This window comes from Coturnix japonica, chromosome 1 (assembly GCF_054131305.1).
Source record: "Coturnix japonica strain WE chromosome 1, WE-NBRP24, whole genome shotgun sequence".
In the NCBI taxonomy this organism is placed as follows: Eukaryota; Metazoa; Chordata; class Aves; order Galliformes; family Phasianidae; genus Coturnix; species Coturnix japonica.
The window spans coordinates 83,793,258-83,813,619 of record NC_140663.1 but is presented as its reverse complement, the minus strand read 5'-3'; the positions used below and the strand labels follow the sequence as shown (position 1 = coordinate 83,813,619).

The 20,362-nt window shown below is 46.0% G+C and overlaps 2 protein-coding genes across 38 annotated transcripts in view; one reads left to right on the top strand and one right to left on the bottom strand.

The window, feature by feature from the left end:
* Positions 1-13,417, top strand: part of POU2F1 (POU class 2 homeobox 1) — a 116,734-nt gene extending 103,317 nt beyond the window's left edge. For 33 of the 34 annotated variants that reach the window (XM_032448265.2, XM_032448263.2, XM_085526816.1 and 30 more), the window contains one exon: positions 874-13,417. In XM_032448265.2, the coding sequence (XP_032304156.1) occupies positions 874-1,184 (311 nt within the window). In that variant the 3' untranslated portion in view covers positions 1,185-13,417. The other variant, XM_032448257.2, reaches the window with a different exon arrangement.
* Positions 13,418-14,659: 1,242 nt separating this feature from the next.
* Positions 14,660-20,362, bottom strand: part of CD247 (CD247 molecule) — a 54,384-nt gene continuing 48,681 nt past the window's right edge. The window contains exons 3-8 of one of the 4 annotated variants that reach the window (XM_015879267.3): positions 19,991-20,044; positions 17,929-18,012; positions 17,203-17,238; positions 16,513-16,569; positions 15,233-15,274; positions 14,660-14,786 (exon numbers count right to left, since the gene is read on the bottom strand). In XM_015879267.3, the coding sequence (XP_015734753.3) occupies positions 14,721-14,786; positions 15,233-15,274; positions 16,513-16,569; positions 17,203-17,238; positions 17,929-18,012; positions 19,991-20,044 (339 nt within the window). In that variant the 3' untranslated portion in view covers positions 14,660-14,720. The remainder of the gene's footprint in view (positions 14,787-15,232; positions 15,275-16,512; positions 16,570-17,202; positions 17,239-17,928; positions 18,013-19,990; positions 20,045-20,362) is intronic. The other 3 variants (XM_085526910.1, XM_085526916.1, XM_085526922.1) reach the window with 3 other exon arrangements.

Here is a 20,362-nt window from a genome sequence, read left to right as displayed (position 1 = left end):
GCTTCTTCTTCTCAAATGTCTTTTAAACAAATGAGTGAAAAAACCTCTACCCCTAAAACTCCTTACGTGGAACTTTAAATTCATAAATCCATATTTGGAGGAGTAAAGCTTTGTTTTGCATCTACCATGCAGTCAAAAATCTCCATTGGCTTTAATAAGTAAGAGTTGCTCTTGCTGCATAGTTTGTCATCTATGGGGGGAAAAAGAGAGTTGGTTCAGGTGCCTTAACATCTAGCTAACCTTGTGTATTCAAACATCTCAGGGGTTGGACTATGCGGTCTCCCTTACAACCCTTACGATTGTGTGATTGATTCTGTGATCTTCTAAAGCAGCTTAACAAATCTTGTTTGCAGGGTCCAAGAAAGAACCGTTTCACAAAGGGTCACAGATAAATATATGAGATCTTAATCTAAGGCAGACTGAACCCTGTAGCCTTGTGAGAGAGTTAAGTTGTAACCGCATTTATATGTCGTAATTTAAAAAGTTACTCTCAAGGTTACATGACCTTCATCTTGTGATAACTGTTGTTTCCACTGAACACGCATCTCAACCCTTTCCAAGTTACCTGAGTGCACGGGTTTTTCTTTGGCAGAAAACGTAGAGCAGTGTTGCAGTAAAAGAGCTGAAGAAAAGCTTGATGGAATTAGGAGCAAGTGGACAGAAGCATTTTCATATCTGCAAGGTCTTATCCACCCTTCGTAAGGAGCTGTCGTTTAAAAAGAGAAAAAGTTACATTTGATGTCTGTTGTTAGTGGTGTAGGGGGCATTCACATCAGGGAAGGAAAGTGCAGAGCCCTGTTGCTTCTAGGCACGTTTGGCATTGTTGGCTACTACTGATGTTATCTCCTCCCTGCTTAATTCTCCATTTTTTAGCTCTTGCATCTAGTGGCTCTCTTCCAATAACATCACTGGATGCATCTGGAAACTTGGTGTTTGCCAATGCTGGAGGTACTCCTAACATCGTAACTGCCCCTCTGTTCCTGAACCCTCAGAACCTTTCTCTGCTCACCAGCAACCCGGTTAGCTTGGTCTCTGCAGCTGCAGCCTCCGCAGGGGCCTCTGGACCAGTCGCCAGCCTTCATGCCACCTCCACCTCAGCCGAGTCCATCCAGAACTCTCTCCTCACGGTGGCCTCTGCGAGCGGGGCCACATCCACCACCACTACTGCCTCCAAGGCACAGTGAGCTGGGCTGAGCTGTGCTGCCAGCAGCCTTTTTCACTGTGCAGTGGGATTGGCTGCCAGTGGGGTTTATGAACTGAAAAATGTGATGGTCATCCTCTCGCCGTGTTGCTGGGGACAAGGGAGAGAAGGAGAAATATTCAAACGAAACAAACAAACAAAAGCAAAACAGAAAACAAAAGCGAAACAGGAAGGATTTAAAGCTGGGACAGACATTTGCCTAATTTTATAATAAACACTGTCTTTTCAGGATCGCTTCATGGATCGGAGAACTTTCTAACCAAAAATGTAAAAAAAAAAAAACAAAAACAAAAACAACAAAAAAACAAAAACAACAAAAAAAACCACAAAACAAAACAACAAAAAAAAGAAAACACAAAAAAAAAAAAAAAAAGTGAAAGGACTACTTATCATTTCCAGCAGTCACAATGACAAGTTAAGGTGGGTTATCAGTTCAAACATAGGACGGGGATTTCTTGTTCCTTTTTGGTCTAAATATCTTTCTTTTTTAATTATCATTTTATTGGTCTGTTGTACAGGCCATTATGTCATACAAGGTGTTTATAATCGTATCAATCTTATTGGGGGTTCCTTTCTTAACTGGTACAATTTAGGCAGGCCTGTATTACTGGTGTATCTCTATTATTATTATTATGATTATTATTATTATTATTTTTATATATATAGTTTGGACGCATTTGTCTATTGCTCCTGGATTATTTTCAGTGAGCTCCCACACCATGGGGGGAGGGTGGGAGGGTGGAGAGGAAGAATGAGCACAAAGAGACTTTCTGTCCTAATCTTCTGGGAACGTTTTGAACAGTTTCCTCATCCTTAAATTTGTCTGACATCTACTTAAGAGGGGTCAGAAGGATTAATTTCCATTGCTTGTGCAGGAAGCTCAGTGTAGCGGTAGAGATGGTTGTGTGCAAAGTTCCAGGCTGGTCTCTGCTCTTTGAGCAGAGGTAGGAATTAGTTGTGAACCTCGGTTCTCCTTCTCTCAATTATTTACACAAAAATGGCCAAACTTTACACTTAGCTTCGTGTGCATGGTTCCTCTTTACTTCAGAGAGTGGAATTTAACCTCCTGAGTCTAGATTGTGCGGCATACCAATGGCTCTTCTGTCCTGTCAAATTGATGTTGCTCTTAAGAACGTACACAAATATTTTAAAGTTACTCAAGCTGATTGGAAGTATATGAAGCAGCATTTACCATCCTAGGTTTCTACCAGATGAATTGATACGTGATTTCAAAAGGCCTGGCTCTCTCTAATCATAGATGCATTCTCCTTCGTTTACTTCTAATGTTTCCAACATTGCATTTGGGAGAATTTTCTAGGGAAAAAGAGAAGGGAAAAAAAAAAAAAAGAAAAAAGCTTCTGGCTGTGAAACACCGAAACCAAAACTGTAAGAACAGAAGCTGCCATCTTGGATGCCGACACAATAGAGTCGTCTTTGTTTTTGCACATACCTTGGTGATCTCGTGTAGTCTCTGAGCTGCGATGCTGCTAGCTGTGTAGAAATGGCAATAAGCATCTCTGAGCGGAGCATCGGGACTTACCTGCCACTGTAACTGTCTGATTGATTCTGATCCATACAGCAAAGAGTATTTATGTGGATGAGGAACAGTAATGGACTGTACAGAAGTTAGATCTGTATATTCTTAAATATACAATCTAGTATCTGAACCAAAAAGACTTTTGAAAAGAGAAGACTGGATCACTGCAATGCAGTTCACTTTGAACTTCCATTCTGGATGGATTTAACGGTTTCTGCCATGTGTTTAAAACTAAATTTCTTTAAGCTAGCAAAGGGTATTAGAAGAGTTCCTTTCCCCCCACCCCCTTTCCTGTTGTCACCAGAGTGTTCTGAAATAGTGAGCTGATGCAGCTATGTTCATTTTGTTGATGATTCAGGGGGATCCTGGAGTTTCTCATCCAAGATCCAGATGGCAGCAACTTTAATCTCTACGTGTGCTGTGGTTGGTGACCAAAGCACGTGGGATTTGCGTTTGCACTCAAGTGGCAGAATCCCTTATCTCTTCCCCCACTGCCTTGGTTTTGCTCTGTTCATCTCTTAACTCTCCACCTTCCCGTTTTACTGAATATTTAAACCGATTATCCCCGTAACTTCAAAACTAGTGAACTGCAAGCAGGGAAACTAACAAATGTCCGTCCACCGTTTTTGATTTTTTTATGTTTTATTTTTTTAAAACTAAGCTTGAACCAAAGTCAATTTCTAGCAAGCTGCTGTACTAATGGACTAGTTTGTATAAGTGCAGTTCAGATGCAGAGAGGCGATAGATGCTACTGACAATTTCTTTTTCATTTGTCTTTTGTTTTTGTTAATTTTATATAAAAGTTGCTGCTTGTTTTTAATCTTTTTTTGTTTGTTTTTTGGGGTTTTTTTTGTTTGTTTGTTTGTTTTGGTTGGTAATTTGTATTATCCTTGGCAGACTTCTTAACTTGACTTTGTTTTCTTTTGTTTGATGTGTAAATAGAATGGCAATGTCAGGGGTTTGTTAATCCAACAGGTCCCACCCTCATCCCACCAGTATGGCTAAAATTACGTATTTTTGGGGTGTCTGATGTCTCTCTGACTTCAGGCTGCACAGCAGACTTTTAGGGCTATGAATAATACTGCGTAAGAGTAAATTTCCCACAGTAATAGCTTCAGAGCGGTAAAAGATACAGCTGGGTGAGCTTCAGGGAGGTAGGGAAGAAGTGGAAGAGGAGATGCTGGTACCCACTGTGTTGGTCTGGAGGCCATAGTGTGGACTACAGTTTCTACCAAAGGAGCGCAAGCCCCACGGGGACTTGTGTTCAGTGAAGTAAGAGGATGGGGAAAACTGCAGCTATCATGTTCATTCCTGAGTCTGAAAGTTCCTACTTACTTTCACGCCTGTGCAAAAATACAATTAATCAGGAAGCTTTTTCATTAAACAAGGGATGCTGTCGGTCTTTGCTCCGATGGATCTTCTGTTCCCTAAAGATTTGGCAGGGTGGGGGGCATGGCTGTTGCATATATGTAAGAAACACAAAGAAGGGTGGGCCTTAATCAGCATATCCTCTCTCCACAGTTCAAAGAGACTGTGCCATTAGCTGTCTGAATGAGTTTTCATGTCCCATTCTTGCTGGTTTGTGATTGGGAGAGGGTCTTGTTGAGTACATATCTGGAACACTAATGCAGCTTGGATGGTTTATTTATTATAAAAAAATCTGCTTTTTTTCCTGACTACCTTTGCATTGGTCACATGGCTTTGGTGTGAGCACCTTAATACCCCCTTTCCCTCCTCCTCTCTACCCCATCACCCTCTCTGGGGCCCAGATTCCAGGGAATTTCTTAGCAAGTCTTTTTCTGAGAGAAACTGGAAACTCAGAACAGCCACATATCTGGAAAGGGCTTGATTTTTAGCTTGTGGAAGCTGACACAGTACTCAAACAGCACATAACCCATGGCTTTACTCACCAGCGTGCTTTGGTTAAACCCCAAATCGGTTTGCTCAGATGTATTTTCCCATGACATCCCAATGACTGACCATTGATCCCAATGCCTGCTTTTCATCCCTTGTAGTGCTTTGTCTCATGGCTGCTGGCAACCTCCAGTCTTTGGGTGTCAGATAGAAATCAGGTGTGTGACTTCTGGGCGTGAAAGGAACGGGAGAGAGATCAAGTACTGGAATTTAGTATTAGTTTCTTTTTTAAGTGATCATTTTGCTGACAGTAAAAGTTGATGCATCTGAAGAGACTGACAACTGTATAGAGACTCTGTAAATGGGAGCTTTGTCTGAAGTTCACCAGTGTTTGAAATGGAGAATTATTGTCCCTGGAAAGACTGGGACTAGCACTGTTGCAAACTGACTGGCACACACAGAGCGTACATACTGCAAACAAAGTGTATTTTTTTGTTCCCCTCCAGATAGGCAAAATAGTGCCTATGATTCCAGTATAAGCGGGTTTACATGTTGATTGGAGGTATTTTCTATGACATGCTCACAGTCTTAAGTTCTCCCTTTCTTTCTAGGGTAAGATTTTCTCTGAGAGTGTTCGTTTCTAGGATAGTTTCTAGCCGCGTGCTGGTGCATTTGCTACTGTATTGACTTCTCAGCCAGAATGAGATGAAATGTCAGTGTGTTAGAATACATCTGATCTCATCTTTCTTTCTGAGCATTTACAGATGTGTGAGTTGCTTTTCATATTTGCAAGCATTGCCAAAGGACATGTGCAGGAAAAGAGGGTGAAAAACTCTTATATAGCCAAGGACAAAAACCACAAGGTTTGCAGAGTCACAAATATAGATATGCCCTGAAGGTCTAGAAGAACTATTTAGGAAATGGTTTTCAGGGTGAGCTGTTGTAAGCTGATGATGAACTTTTTTTTTTCTGTTAGAAAAATTTATTTCTGTTTGGCTTTAGCAAGGCTGAACTCCTCAGAATCTGCTCTCTGCAGTCACTGTAGAATTATTCTTGAACAGATTATGGCTGCTTGCAAAAGTCACGTCCGTCTAAACCTCCTTAAGAGGATTTCTTTTGTTTCTGAGTTACTACTGTGTTTTTTTTCCTCAGTAAATTTTATCATTTCCCTGTGTAGCTTTGAGATGGTATCTATACACGTGCTCTCATAGAATTGTTACGGAGATACCATGCTCATTACATGCAGAACCACCTCGTTTGTTTTTAAGAGATTCTTTTTGTTGTCCGTCCTGTTGGCTATAGTCACTTGAGCTCACTGTTAAGTTTTTCTTTGGGCAACTTGTGACACCAAACCACTGCTTTGGAAGATCCTCTGCTCCAGTGAGGTGTTGTCGAAAGTGCAAATTAAATTGGATTGCAAAAGTCATTTTGCCACAAATGAGAAATTTGTGCTCTGATGAACCTTCAAGGAGAGCATGCTTGAGAGTTAGTTGGATTGTCATGTAGAAGTGCTGCTGCCGTTGCTCAGTGGTTCTGTTTGAGTGCCAGAGAGGTTACTTGACAAGGGCAAGAACAGTAGGAGGAAGACATACTCCAATGGCTTGAATTAGAGACCTTTTAGAACACTAGAGGCTTCAGGTTTGCATTTTATCTTGAAATGAAGAGGCTAGCAAAGATTTTCAATGAAAACAGTATAGATCCCAAAGTATTTGGAGTTGCAGTTTGTGATTTCTTGCCTCTTTCAGAATTAATAAGGAGGATGCCTGCATTGACCAAAATAGCTGTCTACTGGTCCTTACACCCAAGAACAAATGCTCTCTTGTAGTGAGTTAGTTTTTCGTTTGGTGAAGAGCAATGCATTACATCTATTTTGCTCCTTCTCTTGTTTTACTTAAAATTCATTGTGAGCATCAGATCTAGACAAAAATTTTACACTTTCAATCCTCTGAAATTCTTTTAGGATGATTAATTCCTTAAAAAACAAAAAAAAAAAAAAGAGGGAAAGAACCCTCTTTTGCTCAGGGGGCAATAAAAGAACGGCTCTTACTATAATCTGTTGGAGAAAATTCTCTATTTGCATCCTCTGCAATAGTTTTATATATGTATTTACTCCTCTTGCTGTATCCTAATGCTTTGGTTTGAGATGATGTTCAGATGTCACCTTAGTGAGCTTTGCAGTGTGCTTTGGCTGACGGCACGTTTCTCCAGCCATGTTCCTGAAGGTGATAGCAGTATTAGTTCTGTTACTCTGTGCACGTTGCTGTGGAGCAACATGCTTTAAAACAGAAGTTTCCACTTTATTGTAAATGGACCACAGAATCTGCTACAGCTGGAACCATACCACAGACGATCTACAAAAGAATCTGATTCACCTTAAGTATCAGTTGATATTTTCTTAAGTAAAAATTAACTTTATGGAATTCTTAGAGAGACAGGTAGCTTCTCGCGGCCATTGGGTTTTCTTGGGCCATACAAAATAGGGTGTCTGGCCCAAATGTCCAGTGGTATCAAACCAGAAGTGTAGATCAGTGTATTACCAGATTAACTGTATTAAGGGTCCCTAGTCCCGTTCTGCCCCAGATGGTTACATGATGTTTATCCACAGAGCATGATGAGTACATCTCATGGATACGCACCAGAGTATTGGCTAGGGTGGAGTAAGGAGTAAGATAACCTGCTGCTCCCCACTGGATTTTGGGTTGCCAGTTCTCGCACAGCCAACTTAAATTGTTTTGTATTTTTGTAAGAATACCTCTTTTTATATCTCCCTTCCTTTCGAAAATATTAGCGCAATACAGGATTCAAGGTACAGAATGACAGAGGTTCTGCTCTTTTCAGCCATTAAATCTATCTCTTGTTGCTGCTCATGAGCATTTCTCTTTCTATGGCCAAGAGACTCCTTGAGTATTTAAAAGGTTTTTGACAAAGACTTTGTCTTAGAGGGTGCTGCGACCCGCGCCTTTTGTTATTTGAGCAGAGCTTACGTAGAGAGATGTTACAGGGCTGTAGAACCGTAAGACGATGCAGAGCTGATAACAGACTAACTCATGGCTTGCAGTTGCCTAAAATATTCATATCTTTTGTTCCATATCCAAATGGCATGGTTCCCTGTATGACAAAAGAAATTGTTTCAGTGCTGTTGGAACAATGAAAAGAGGAAATTGCTGACCTTACATATCTTTGTTGTCAAACATACGCCAACACATGAAAAAGTACTTGATCTTTTTTGGTGTATGTATCTTGTTCATTCAGCCTTCATTCTCCCACTTCAAATACACTCTTAGCAGGTACCTTCTCTGAGCTGTTAGCCCCATGGGATGCTGTTAGAAGGGTGTTAGGATGATTGCACTGGAATCACAAATGGTTTTACCTTGGGAGAAGGACAGAGACATCTTTTAGCTGAGTAGACAAACATGGTCAGGTTGTATCAGGTACTTCTTTTCTGACCAAATTCCAAGTCATGAAGCAACCATTGGGGCTGCTTTCATTTGGTTTGCACTACACAGCTGAGCACTGTCCTTCATTGGAATAATCTGGGCCCCCTCCCACCCTCCCCTTCTCTCCTCGTTCCCTTCCCCATCTTTCCTCTGTGGAAGGTAGCACCATACAGCTCTGAGAACAATACGTGTGGGTAGCAGCTGGCTTCTGGCACCTTCATAAAATACCTCAGCATAGCTTAGCATTGTCGCAGAACTGGTTTTAAACTGAAAAAAATCAGAAGAGAAAAAGCAAACTTTATAAATAGTTGAGATAATTCTAGCTGTAGAGTTTAGTTGAACTGATGTTTATTATGATTGATAAACATGATTATGCTGTATGTATTTGAGATCCTGTTTATAGCTTACAACTTTATAGGGTGGGGTGGGGGTGGGTGGATGTTGGGGGCAGAGAAGGGGGTTGACTGTGTTAGAAGGAAAATGTTTGCTCATGAATTTTTTTCCTTGTATCTGTCTTGCCAAAGGAAACATTTTGTCGCTCCTGGGTTTGGGATTGTTGTTTGGTTGGTTTATCTGTGGTCTAATCTGCAGCACGGCACGTGGTGGCATGCAGGTTACTGGTTGGGTTGCTGTTCAGGGTCCTTTCAAGTGTGCGCACACTTCCCTCCCTCTTGGCCCATCCTTACTCTTCGCTGGAATCTAAAAGATAAGGCAATGTGTACACAGGAGGCTTGGGGGAAAGAAGGTGGCTATATACTGGGTTAGACTCAACCAAGACGTAAATCCGTTCCAGTTAGTTGAGTTGCACCAGAGCTGAATTGGGTCCATTGTGTTTGACTTCGGAGAAGGCGAAGAATGGTTGTCACATCTTAATCTATCTGGGAGAGCAAAAGTGAAACAGGTTCCTTTTATCCCCCTTGTCTTGTTACTGAATGTAGGGCTTGTAGTGCTTGAAAATAGATGGAAAACTTTTTAAACACTTCCTTTTCTAATAGCAATGCTAATCTGTCTAGACCAAAAACTATGAAAGAAAAACCAAACCGAGAAGTGAAAGCTAACCTACTCCTAACACCTGGCTGGTGTGCCTGAACGGGTTGAAATACTGTGAGACTGTCATGGGAGGGGGGCTTTGAGGGTGGCTGGGAGAGGGAGTGGGTCGTTCTGCAGGCGTGTCTCGGCATTGTGGTGTGTGGTGTTACCTTGGGAGGGGAGTGCGGCCCCGCCATCCGCACCCCAAGGCTCCTTTCTCGTTTCCCTTCAGGGCCTATGGCACCGGGAAAGAGGAGCGCATGTGTGTGTGAGAGAGTGTGCGTGTGTGCAAGTGTGTGGTGATGCGGAGAGGAGCTCAACTCCACTGGGGTGGGAGAAGTCCCAGTGGCCTCGTAGGGAACCAAAGGCACTGATACGTCGTCAGCTCTGCTGTTTTCAGAGCGGGTAAGAGGAAAAGCTGGGTGGTTTTTTTTTTTATTTGTTGAGCTTGGGGTCACTGTCCCTTTCTGAAAGGACCTCATCTCTCGTGGGTACTCCCACCTTTTCTGCATGGAGTTGCTTTGGCTCTGTGAAGACAAACTGCGTGTGGGGCTTGCCCAGTGCTGCAGGTCTTAGGCTGATGTTGGGATACAGTCAGGGAAAACTGTTTCTTTCCTTCGAGTGAGGAAGCAGTGTAGTCTAAGGTCAGAGTCTGTTCAACAGCTTTTGCGTACGGCCCTCCTCTTAGGGGGGCCGTAAAGTCTCCTTTCTTTGCTCCCCAAAGTAGCCTTGTACATGTCCATGTGTCGTGCTATTGGGCTGGGTTGTTTTATCGGTGAGCTTGGTGAGCTCTTGTGAAGAAAGGGAGGGAGGAAGGGGGCGAGGCGGATTGTCCAGCCACTCCTCCTCCGATCACCAATCGGGTTGCAGAACTTCACTGAAAGCTTTACTAATAGAATTGTTGTTCTGACATTATGTAAAAGTGGTATTAATATTGTGTGACTTTTCAAAGAGCTAGTTAGATTTATAGGTAGGTAATAGGGATATTGAAGAAATGACTTCTCAAAGAAAAGAACACTTGGAACAAAAGAAGTGGAAAACAAGGTGTGCTTTAAGGAAAACAAATCTGAGGAAGGAAATGAAACAGCTTGTGGGAGGCGAGGGAAGACGATGCCCTTTGGCATTCCTTAGTGCTGCTGAGGCTCAGCCCCAGAACTGGAACACACCCCCTCTGCCTTATCTCATCTCTCTACCAAACAGGACGTTGTCAAGTAGCTCAAACCAAAACGCGCTGATCCGTCTTAAAAACGGTTCGGTCTGCTGGTGGATGTCCTCCTGCAGAGCTTTATGTAAAAACCATGAAATGCTTAACTTATCAAGGTAGCTTCCCCTGCCCTCACAAAATTCTCTTACCTACGGTAGGCCCCGCTTTAGGATTCATATTGCCTTTGCTGAATTTTGTCGCAGCAGCTACTTAAGCCCTATTCCCTGAATGTGATAACATTGTGCGCGGATGAAGCTGGTGTGTTGTGCTATTAGCAATCTGAAAATGCCGAGCAGATGCGGTGACACTGGAAGCCGCGTGCCAAGGGGCAAACAGTGGACATACAACAACCCCCTTGGGAAATAACCGAGAATGCGAGGGCGCCAGTCACAGTGTCCTGAGAACGAGGCAGTTGAGACAAAACCTTCAGTTCTTCTCCCATCCGCTCTCCACATGTTGGCCTCTGTGGCCCTGGTGCCGCCTGCCCTGAGCCAGTGCAAGGGCAGAGCGCCATGGGGAAGAGGTGGAGCCACCCCATGCCCCGAGAAGTGCTGGGAGCCAGGCAGGCCTCCCTTTTGACGTGGGGAAGGGATTGCTGCCGCAGCTGTTGGCAGGGGTGCAGTGGGCTGGGGGGGGGAACCCAGGCAGTACCTCTTTGTCCCGCCAGTGCCGTTGTTCCATTTCCTTCCTCTGTGGTAGTGTCTAAGGCTAGGTGTGAGTAGGTGTGGGGTGTTTATCCGCCACAGGTACAGGAGCTGTCGTATACCTCATTTCTAACTCGTAACCGAGTAACTTGCTTTAACTTTCTCCAAACCCTACAGAGTTGCCAAGTCTGCCCTCCCTCCTCTGATGAACACTGAACTCTGGCCTATAGCACCCCGTGACCTGCAGCCCGGGGAGCGACCCCCTTACGCCTCTGAATGTCGCTGCTTAAAGCTACTGCAAAGTGAGGGCAAATTGCAATTGTATCTTATTTCCTTTGGTTACAAGGGGTCCCTCTTGATTAGTCTGTGAATCTCCGCCCCTCCCTCCACTCTTCCCACCCGGGGCCGCACAAGGCCCTCAGGCCTCTGGCCCCACTGCAGACAACGCTACTCGCTTTTCGACATGACCAAAAAACCCCAAACCCAAGAAAAGTCTCCAAATGTTTGATTTTCTTCTTTATTATTTGACAATCCTAGGTCCACCCCCCCCTCCAGCCCCGCTGCCCACCTGGCCAGCAGCTGCCTCCCGATCCCATTCTATCTTTATTTGAATGTAGTTCCCCTGCCCCCCGGGACAGAGAACCTTCATCAGGTCACGGTGGCCGCTATAAGCCGGGAGGGGGCGGTTTCTTTGTTTTGTTTTGTTCTTTTAAAATTTCCAGCCAAAACCAAAGATTTCCTAATGATTGTATAAACTCAAAACAAACAAACAAACCAAAGACAAAGGGCGTCTTCAGCGCCCAGCCCACCTGCGAGGTGCCCGGCGGCGGGGAAAGGGCTCGCCTGGAGGGGGCCTCGCCGGTGGGTTGGGGGCTGAAGGCTTGGGCGCAGGATTGGCTGCTCTGCTGGGTGCTCGAACCCTCTGGGGGCTGGGTGACGTCGATTAATACACGCTGAGGTGCACTTCCGAGCTTTCCCCCCTCTCCCCACCCCCCATAACTCCCTGGTCACTGCTTGGAAGAGGCTGTCCTGTTGTGAGAAATCCCTGAAAGAAGAAGAAGCTTTTCATTTCTCCTCTAGCTCCTTTTTTCTATATTTCTTTTATTTTTGCAGCACCACTGTGCAACTATGCATTGTATTTCTCAACCTTTTATGCTAGTTAGATGCCTGTGACTTTTTAACTTTTTTGGGGGGGTTGCAAACGGAGGAACTTTTTACATGGATCTTTTTAATCTCAGTTGATTGGGGGGTGTTTGGTTCTAGGGTCATACAAGCTCTATCCCAAAGCAAAATCCAAATGTTAATATTATTAGCCTGATGCAGATACCAAAGATAATTTCTTTCCTGCAGAACCTTAGACTTGTGTATTAAGTACGATTACCCAGCACTTGCATTAGTCTAACCTCAGTAATTCCAAAGCTTAGATGTATATTTTGGTATATTTCTGGGATATTAAAAAATTGTCGTTTAAATTCTTGTTTGTTTCAGTGTAATGCTCTTAAAGTCATAGCATGGAGATAACTGAACTTGTCCTATTCTTAGTAGTTTGAAATAATAGTATTTTTGTATGTTTTGGGTGTGTCTATGTATGTATTAACATAACGGTTTTCACTGCCTAGGTGTTCATAAAGAAATGAAAAACAAAAAAACAACAAAAAACAAAAAAAAATAACAAAAAAAGAAACCAAACAGAAACAAAAACGAAGGGTTTTTAAACTGTACATAATGCTCCATGAAGAATTTCCACAGACCTCCAATTCGGATTGCATTTCACTGGTGGCCACTCCCAGCTGGGATCCTTGCTTTCTCTTTAAAGAGACAGCAGCTTCCTCTCGCCATGCGCCCATTAACCTGGGGTTCTTCCTCAGAGCAAAGGGTCCTTCACTGCTCTTAAGGGATGGGCTGAGGAGGAAGGAGCTTGAATATTGTTTTTTAAACACTATTTAACGTGTTAGTTTTTGCGTGAAAGAAGGGCCCGTCCTTCGGAACCCAGCGATAGCGCTCAGTGGTCAGAGAATGGCCGCGGTGTCAGAGCAGCCCCTTTGGCTTCTCTTCCAAAACAGAAGTTCAGTCTTAACCTCCTGGCGCTGCCCTCATGCCCTCCCTCGAGCGCTGTGCTGGGACCTTTGGGTCAGCAGAGCTCAGGAAGGGCCCCCCAAAGCTCCCGTACCCACTGCACCTCACACCTCAGCCTGAGGGGTCGGGTCCCACGCATTTCAAACCTCACTGGTCGCACAGGGGAGGGGGAAAGGTGAGGAGGAAGGCAAAGTGCTGTCTCTTTAAAGATACCCTTTATTATTATTATTATTATTATTTTCCCAGTGGTTGCCTACAGATAGCTGTAGGCGGTGAGAGATTGTGTAGATTACGGTAAATCAGAATGAAAAGGTAGATTTTGTGTAGATGCATTTGTCTGCTGTAATTTTTTATATATATTAAACTTACTGTAATTGTACAGTTCATTTCTGTTGTAAACATCATTAAACCATTTTCCAAGTGTTTTAACATGTATGTGCTTGTTTGTGTCCTGTCAATGTGTCGGGGTGGCAGGCATTCCCCCCTCTCTGCCCTGGTGCACCTGCCCTGGCCCCAACATGGGCAGCCTGCCTGGGGCTGCAGCATGAGGTAAACATACCATTGATGCTGGGGCTTGAGGTGTCCTCCCCACATTGCCCTCCTACATCTTCCCAGCTGATGCTGGGGAAACACCAAACCCAGCAGCTGGCCAAGGAGACCACGCTGCCACCGTGCAGCAGTGCACCATATGCATGTGGGGCTTTGACACTCTATTAATTCACCAAAAACGTATAACAATACTGACTTAACAACTGTTTTGGAATAGTACCTGCATTGTCTTTTAAGAGTAACCCAACAACTTCAACCGGTTTGGATCTGCATTTATACATCAGCTTTTATACAAAGAAAGAAGTGATAGTTTTGTTATTTCCTGACAAAGCCATCGCCGTATAAACTCTTACAAAGAGAAGTGGCTGCAGCGGTGGTTGTAGCTGCTGTGAATAACGTGATAGGGCAGAAGCTCAGCAGGTGCAGCCCTCTGCCACATGGGAGGTGTGAAGGTCCCAGCTTTCCCAGCATTTCTTTCACATTCACAGTCCATTCTCCTCGTTGTCCACTTCAGCACTGCTGGCTTCTGCCTTCCCAAGGCAACTCTGGCCGTTGCCTGGCTCTTAGAGCCTTGTGCCTCCCACACGGCAGTGCCATCGCATCGTCTTTTGTTGGAGCTCAGGTCTTGTTTGACGTGGAAGAGCTGGCACCCCTCACTGCACCAGCAACGCTTCACTTTTCACAGTTAGAGAAAAAAAAAACACTAAACTTGTCCTCTGCTGTAGCAGTTGTTAAAAGGTAAATTTAAAGCAGAAGGCTGAGCTGGTTGCTGTCGAATGGCATGAAGACGAACACTGCAGGAAACAACAACCCTATTGCTAACAAGTCTTTAAATGCTACGAGCCAGCAGCTGCATGTGGTGCCCCCAAGAAGGTGAGGAGGAACTACAGAAACAGCTGTGTCAGGAGGTGGGGACTGGTTCTACAACACGAACCTGGCAAAAACAGCCTAATAACTACTGGTGTGGGAAATAACTTCACAGGTACATACACTTGAGCTAAAGCTTGCGGTTATGTTATTCCACAGGAGGAGAGAAGGAACCTCGGTGCTTGTTGCTCTGAGGAAGAACACAGTGCTTGTTTTGCTTGGGATGAAAAATGCCTTCCCTTTTCCCCACCCTACCTCCCTCCCTCCCCCCCCAAGGACGTGGGCACCCCTCCCCGCTGCCAGTCCCCACCGTGACTCCCACTTAGCGGGGGGGCAGGGGCTGCATCTGGAGAGCATCGTATGTGTCCTTGGTCGCTGCACTGAGCCCCTGAGAAAGAGAGAAACAGAGGTGAGGAGAGGGCCTGGTTCTCCAGAGGCGGCTGTCAGGTCAAGAAGAAGATGCTGGGGGCAGCAGAGCATCACTGTGGTTCTTGCTTCTTACAGAGGTTATTTCTTAACTCAAGAGCATTTCCCCTGGTCTCGCTGTGGTGTCACGTGCAGGATGCAGCCTGAGGAACTGCAAGCAGCGCACGGCTGCAGCGACTCATTCTGACCGGGTCTGCTGATCTTCAGAGTACATTTTCACTGCACATGATTGACTGCTAAGAGCCAACAAACCGTGATCTCTTCTAACTACCTGACTAGACGTGAAATCCTGAGCAGTATTCTAAGGACTTCTCCATAATAACTCAGGAGGGGAGGCAGAAGCGATGGAGGCTGCAGTTCAGCTGCGGAGATAGGTGAGGGGGTCAGCTGTGGAGATGTGTTGCCTACCTGGTAAACAGCATCATTCCCTTTCCCTCGCCGCCGCTGCTGCTTTAGGGAAGCAAAAACAAGCAGAGATCAGTGCTTTTCCCATTGCACCAAAAGAAAGAGAAGGCCGAGTGCCCCCATCCTGAACTGCGGATGCATTGAGTGAGAGTCCACTGGTGAGCTACCAGGTGGGAGCCCGGGATGGCGGCTGTGTGGCAGGCCCATAACCAGCCTGCAGCCCCGCAGCAATGGCCCTGGGAGCATTTCCTGTATGATAGAGATGGCAGAGAGCAGCGCCCACCTCAGTTAGCATTGCAGCAGGCTGTTAAGGGGTCGTGTGTCTAGAACGAGGGGAGGCTTTGTTCCCTTCCTCACCCTGCTGGTAATAGAAACATTTGTAAAAAATAACAGGGTGAGACTGCATAAACTCACAGACTGAGCCTGAATATGGCAGAAGGGCCTTTAGAACAATAAAAGACAGGAGGTGTTAAATATTGGTGTTGTTTCATCATTTTTCAGTGCTAAGCTTTCTCTTGAAATCCCCTTTTTTCTCTTCTCAGAGGGAAATCAAAGATTACATGTAAGATGCTTTGACTCAAAATAGAACCCGTGTAGGTCACAGCAATTCTTCATTTTGCCATAAACAGCATAGCGAGATGGTCTCTTTACAACACAAGCATCCCTCCCCCGGCGGTGGGCTCACTGAACTGAAGCTGTCCCCTTGGATGCAACAGAGCTGTTCCCTTATAAATAATAGATGAAGTGTGCTGGGAGGGGAATGTTCCCCCAGTTCCCTGTCTGCAGATAAGCGTGCAGTGCCCGCAGGTGCTGACTTGTGGCAATAGGGCAGAGCAGATGCGGTGGCCCATAGAGAGGCACTGTGAAACTGCACCTCAGGGCTGCCCTGGAGGAAAGTAAGTGCTCAACCGTGCTGTGCTGTGAGCTTTGCAGCTCTTGAAATCTGGCATTTCCTTCAGGTATTCCTCATTCATCTCAGAGAGTGACTGGGGTCGCTGTCAGATGACTTCTGTGAGAAGTGATGTTACTCAGCCTCCCCAGGAACATCACAGCTGTGTACGGGCCACGTTTCTAATGCCAGTGGCATAAACCTTGCCATCTGACCCCCATCAGGCTTTGTGGCTGCTGCAACTCTAGCTTCATCTCTTAATGCTGTACCTATCACACCAGGTACTGCAGGAAATAGGTAACTGCCCTCAGCTGCAGGCACACTCACACAGGGCTGCTGCTCTGAGAGCAGCAGTGAGCAGCACCTGCCCTCGCTCCCATTAAGAGGGACTCACCTCTCCCTTCTTCCCAATCTCGCTGTATGCCTCGCCCATCTTGTCCTTCTGCAGGGACTGCAAGAAAGAAGGGGGAGGTATCAGTGCCACCAGAAAAGCTAACCCAGTCCCTGTGTGCCTGCACTCCACTGCTGCATGTCAGGGGCTGCCATGTATGACCCAGCCTCAGTGCAGAACTATGACCACATCTGGAGGTGGGGCAGTGGTGATCTTGGCTGATGTGCAGGGAACAAAAAGCGAGGCACCATCAGCTCTGTTCAGCAGCACCACACCGTCTCCAATGATTTCAATGAAGAGTAATGACCTAGGCATTTAGCTGCACTGGTGCCATGTACTGCACTGCACCAGAACTCTCTGAAGAAAACCCTGAAGCAGAGTTTGCTCAGGAGACAAAACCCAAAGCAGTTCTGAGACCCAGGGACAGGGTGGTCTTGTAACACAGTACGGTGAGGGGTAAGAGAGAGGGGCTCTCCCTCCATCCATCCATCCCACAGGCTCACAACCAGCACAGATCAGAGACTGTAAATCAACCATGGGAACCAAAGTTCACTTCTCAGCAAGCACCTGGATGGAGCCAAGGTGAGACGTGAGCATTACTGTTCATGGCTCTGTCCTTCAGAGCACTGACCACCACATTTCATCAAAGTTTTGTTAAGAGGTCCCATCCCCAACCCCTAGTTCTCTACTCACGGTGTAAACGGTGTCATGGGGGTTCTTTCTTCTCTGCTGTAAGAAAAGGAAGAAAGTTACCCATATGTTGGACTGCTGCTGTCCCACCACCCGTATGTGCCTGTGGGTCTGCTCTAAGGCCCAGCTACAGCTCCATGGACACGGCCAGTAGCACCCACCACGCCTCCACCCAGAAGGCTCTCTTAGATCAACTTGTTTGCTAGACTATTCACATGATTTTCATAACTGGTAAAGCATTCTTAACTCTCCTCTGTTTGACCCCCCCAGCTGCCACCTGCAGGCACACCCCACATGCAGACACAGGCTTCCCCTCCCTCTTCCTCTGAAGCTGTTGGGCTCTGCAGCAGAAGCAGTTGCTCTGGCTGCTGCTTGACGCTGTCAGTGCTTGTCTGGCGGCAACACATGCAGCGAGAGCTCATGAAACACTCATTTCCACCTCGCCTGCCCCGCATCCGCCTGGGCCGGGTGTCACTTCCAGGGGGGTGGCTGCGAGCACTCGGCAAAGCAGTGGGGGCACAGATCAAAGGAGAGGGGGAGGTTCACTTCTGTCCCTGACACGCTGCCAGCGCCACAGCTGCCGCATGGGTTGTGCCATTCCCTCCTAAGGAGGACCCTGGTGACTTGCAAACAGGTGCTGGGTGCACGTGTGCGTCTGAACTGTGTTGAGACACAAGGAGGAAGGAATTGGATTCAGGGAGCAGAAGTGGGTCTGTGGGAGGAAGCTACCTCGTGTCTCCCACCCTTCTCAAGGTCTGCACCTCGCCTGGTGCCCAGCACATCGTATTCATCTCTGTGCCCACGGGACAGTTTCTGAAACGAGAAAGGAAGAAGCAGTGGTGGAAGCCACAATCATGAGAAAATAAACAGAGCTTGGCTTAGCACGAGCAAATGAATTACCCAGCTTGGAGTCCAACTGTATGAGTATTGCAAAAAGTATTTACCTCTGAATTTTTACTTTTCTGTCAACAAAAATTGTCTACAACAAAGCTATGGAAGCCAGAAAGAGTGGTCCGTGCAGCAGAAAGCTGCAAATTGTTTACATCAAGAAAATTTCCAAGCAAAACTGAGCTGAAAAAGAGCAGGACAGAGAGAGGGTGACTGAATTCCATGCCTTCTCTCCCACTGGTGGTTGAATGCACGAGACCTTCTTTGTTGGTGTTGCTGTTTTTGTTTGTTTGATTTTGCAGAGCAGCTCATTTACATTTGCGTCAAGTGGATGCAGAAGTTATACAGCTCCCATCTGGAAATGGTTACCGTGGAAGAGGGCAAATGAGAGATTTCAGATGAGATCACAGTTATTCGGTACCCTGAGTATCTGGTGCTATTGGAAAGGTGACAGGTGGTACTTTAAACTGAAAACAGAACATCAGTTTTCATATATTACACAGTTTCACAGAATCACAGAACTGTAGGGGTTGGAAGGGAACTCTAGAGATCATCGAGTCCAACCCCCCTGCCAAAGCAGGTTCCCTACACCATGTCACACAGGTAGGCGTCCAAGCGGGTCTTGAATATCTCCAGAGATATTGAGAGAAGGCAGAGCAGTGCACGCAGACAGACCAGTACACACAGACAGGAGCTGAGCGGGCGGCTGACAGCAGTTCTGAGGAAGCAGAAATCGAGGTACCCATTGTGGATCGGAGAAACTTGCGAAGGAAGGCCAAAGGTTACAAAGGCCCACCCAAAAAAAAAGGAAAGCCAGCCTAAAATAAATCATTAATTCACTTATTTGCACAAAGAAAAACCCTACCTTGTTATTTTGTGTAAAACACCAGTTTAATGGTGGAACTTGTCACAGGATGTGGCTATGGTCAAGAGCATGGAAGAAAAATGAAAATAAAAACAGAAATCAAGGCAACCAGATGTATAGTGTGATTCTGCAGGTCGAAGGAGGTGATCCTCCCCCTCTACTCTGCCCTGGTGAGGCCTCATCTGGAATACTGTGTCCAGTTCTGGGCTCCCCAGTACAAAAAAGACAGGGATCTCTTGGAAAGAGTCCAGCGGAGGGCCACTAAGATGGTGAAGGGCCTGGAGCATCTCCCCTATGAGGAGAGACTTAGGGAACTGGGTCTGTTTAGCCTTGAGAAAAGAAGGCTGAGAGGGGACTTGATCCAGGTTTATAAATACCTGAGGTGTGGGAGCCATAGTGGTGAGTCTGGTCTCTTTTCAGTAGTGCGTGGGGACAGGACTAGGGGTAATGGGATGAAAGTACAGCATAGGAAGTTCCGCGCAAATGTGCGGAAGAACTTCTTTACAGTGAGGGTGATGGAGCACTGGAACAGGCTGCCCAGGGAGGTGGTGGAGTCTCCTTCTCTGGAGATATTTAAGACCCGCCTGGACACCTACCTGTGTGACGTGGTGTAGGGAGCCTGCTTTGGCAGGGGGGTTGGACTCGATGATCTCTAGAGGTCCCTTCCAACCCCTACAATTCTGTGATTCTGTGATAGCCAGAATTAATGCTACCATGAACAAGCAGTTCATCTAGAAGGCTGGGCAGGAACTTGTATCCATCCTCTCATGGCAGGGAGAGCCTCTGATGCTGCCTGTGGCCAGGCCACAGGGTTGGGCTGGCCTCCAGTATGGTCTCACACAACAGCCCTGGTCAGCTTTGATTTTCCTCCATATAGCTCTCCTTCTAACTGCTGTGCGGCACAGCAGGGTGCAGTGCTTTCATCAGCTGGTTCATCCCATGTTTGGCTGATCCATAGGCAATTCACTAAGTGCCCAGAGAGGTGTGTCCAGGTAGAATGATTTAGAAACAAGCACACATAACACAGCAGATACTTACATTATACACATTGTCCTGGCCCAGCAGCTGCTGTGGTTCAGAGGCCTGGCTGAGCTGGAAGAAAGACCATACTGTGAGCAGGGGGGCAGAGGCTTCTGCCCTTTTCATTCCTCCTCTCCTCTTGTCAGAAGCTGGGCAGCCCACATACATAGGCAGTCTGTGGCCACTGAGCCTTTCACAGGGTCAGTAATTTACCAAGCCCAACATCAGCCACACAGTCCATAAACAAAAGGCCATAACAAGGGTGTAACTTTGGCAAAAGCCACCACAAAATAACTCCACTGAGCAGAAAGCAAAGTGAGAGATGCTACTCCTTAGGAAATATATATGTTCTAGGTTTGGGTCAAAATAAAGAGCTGCCCAGAAGATGCC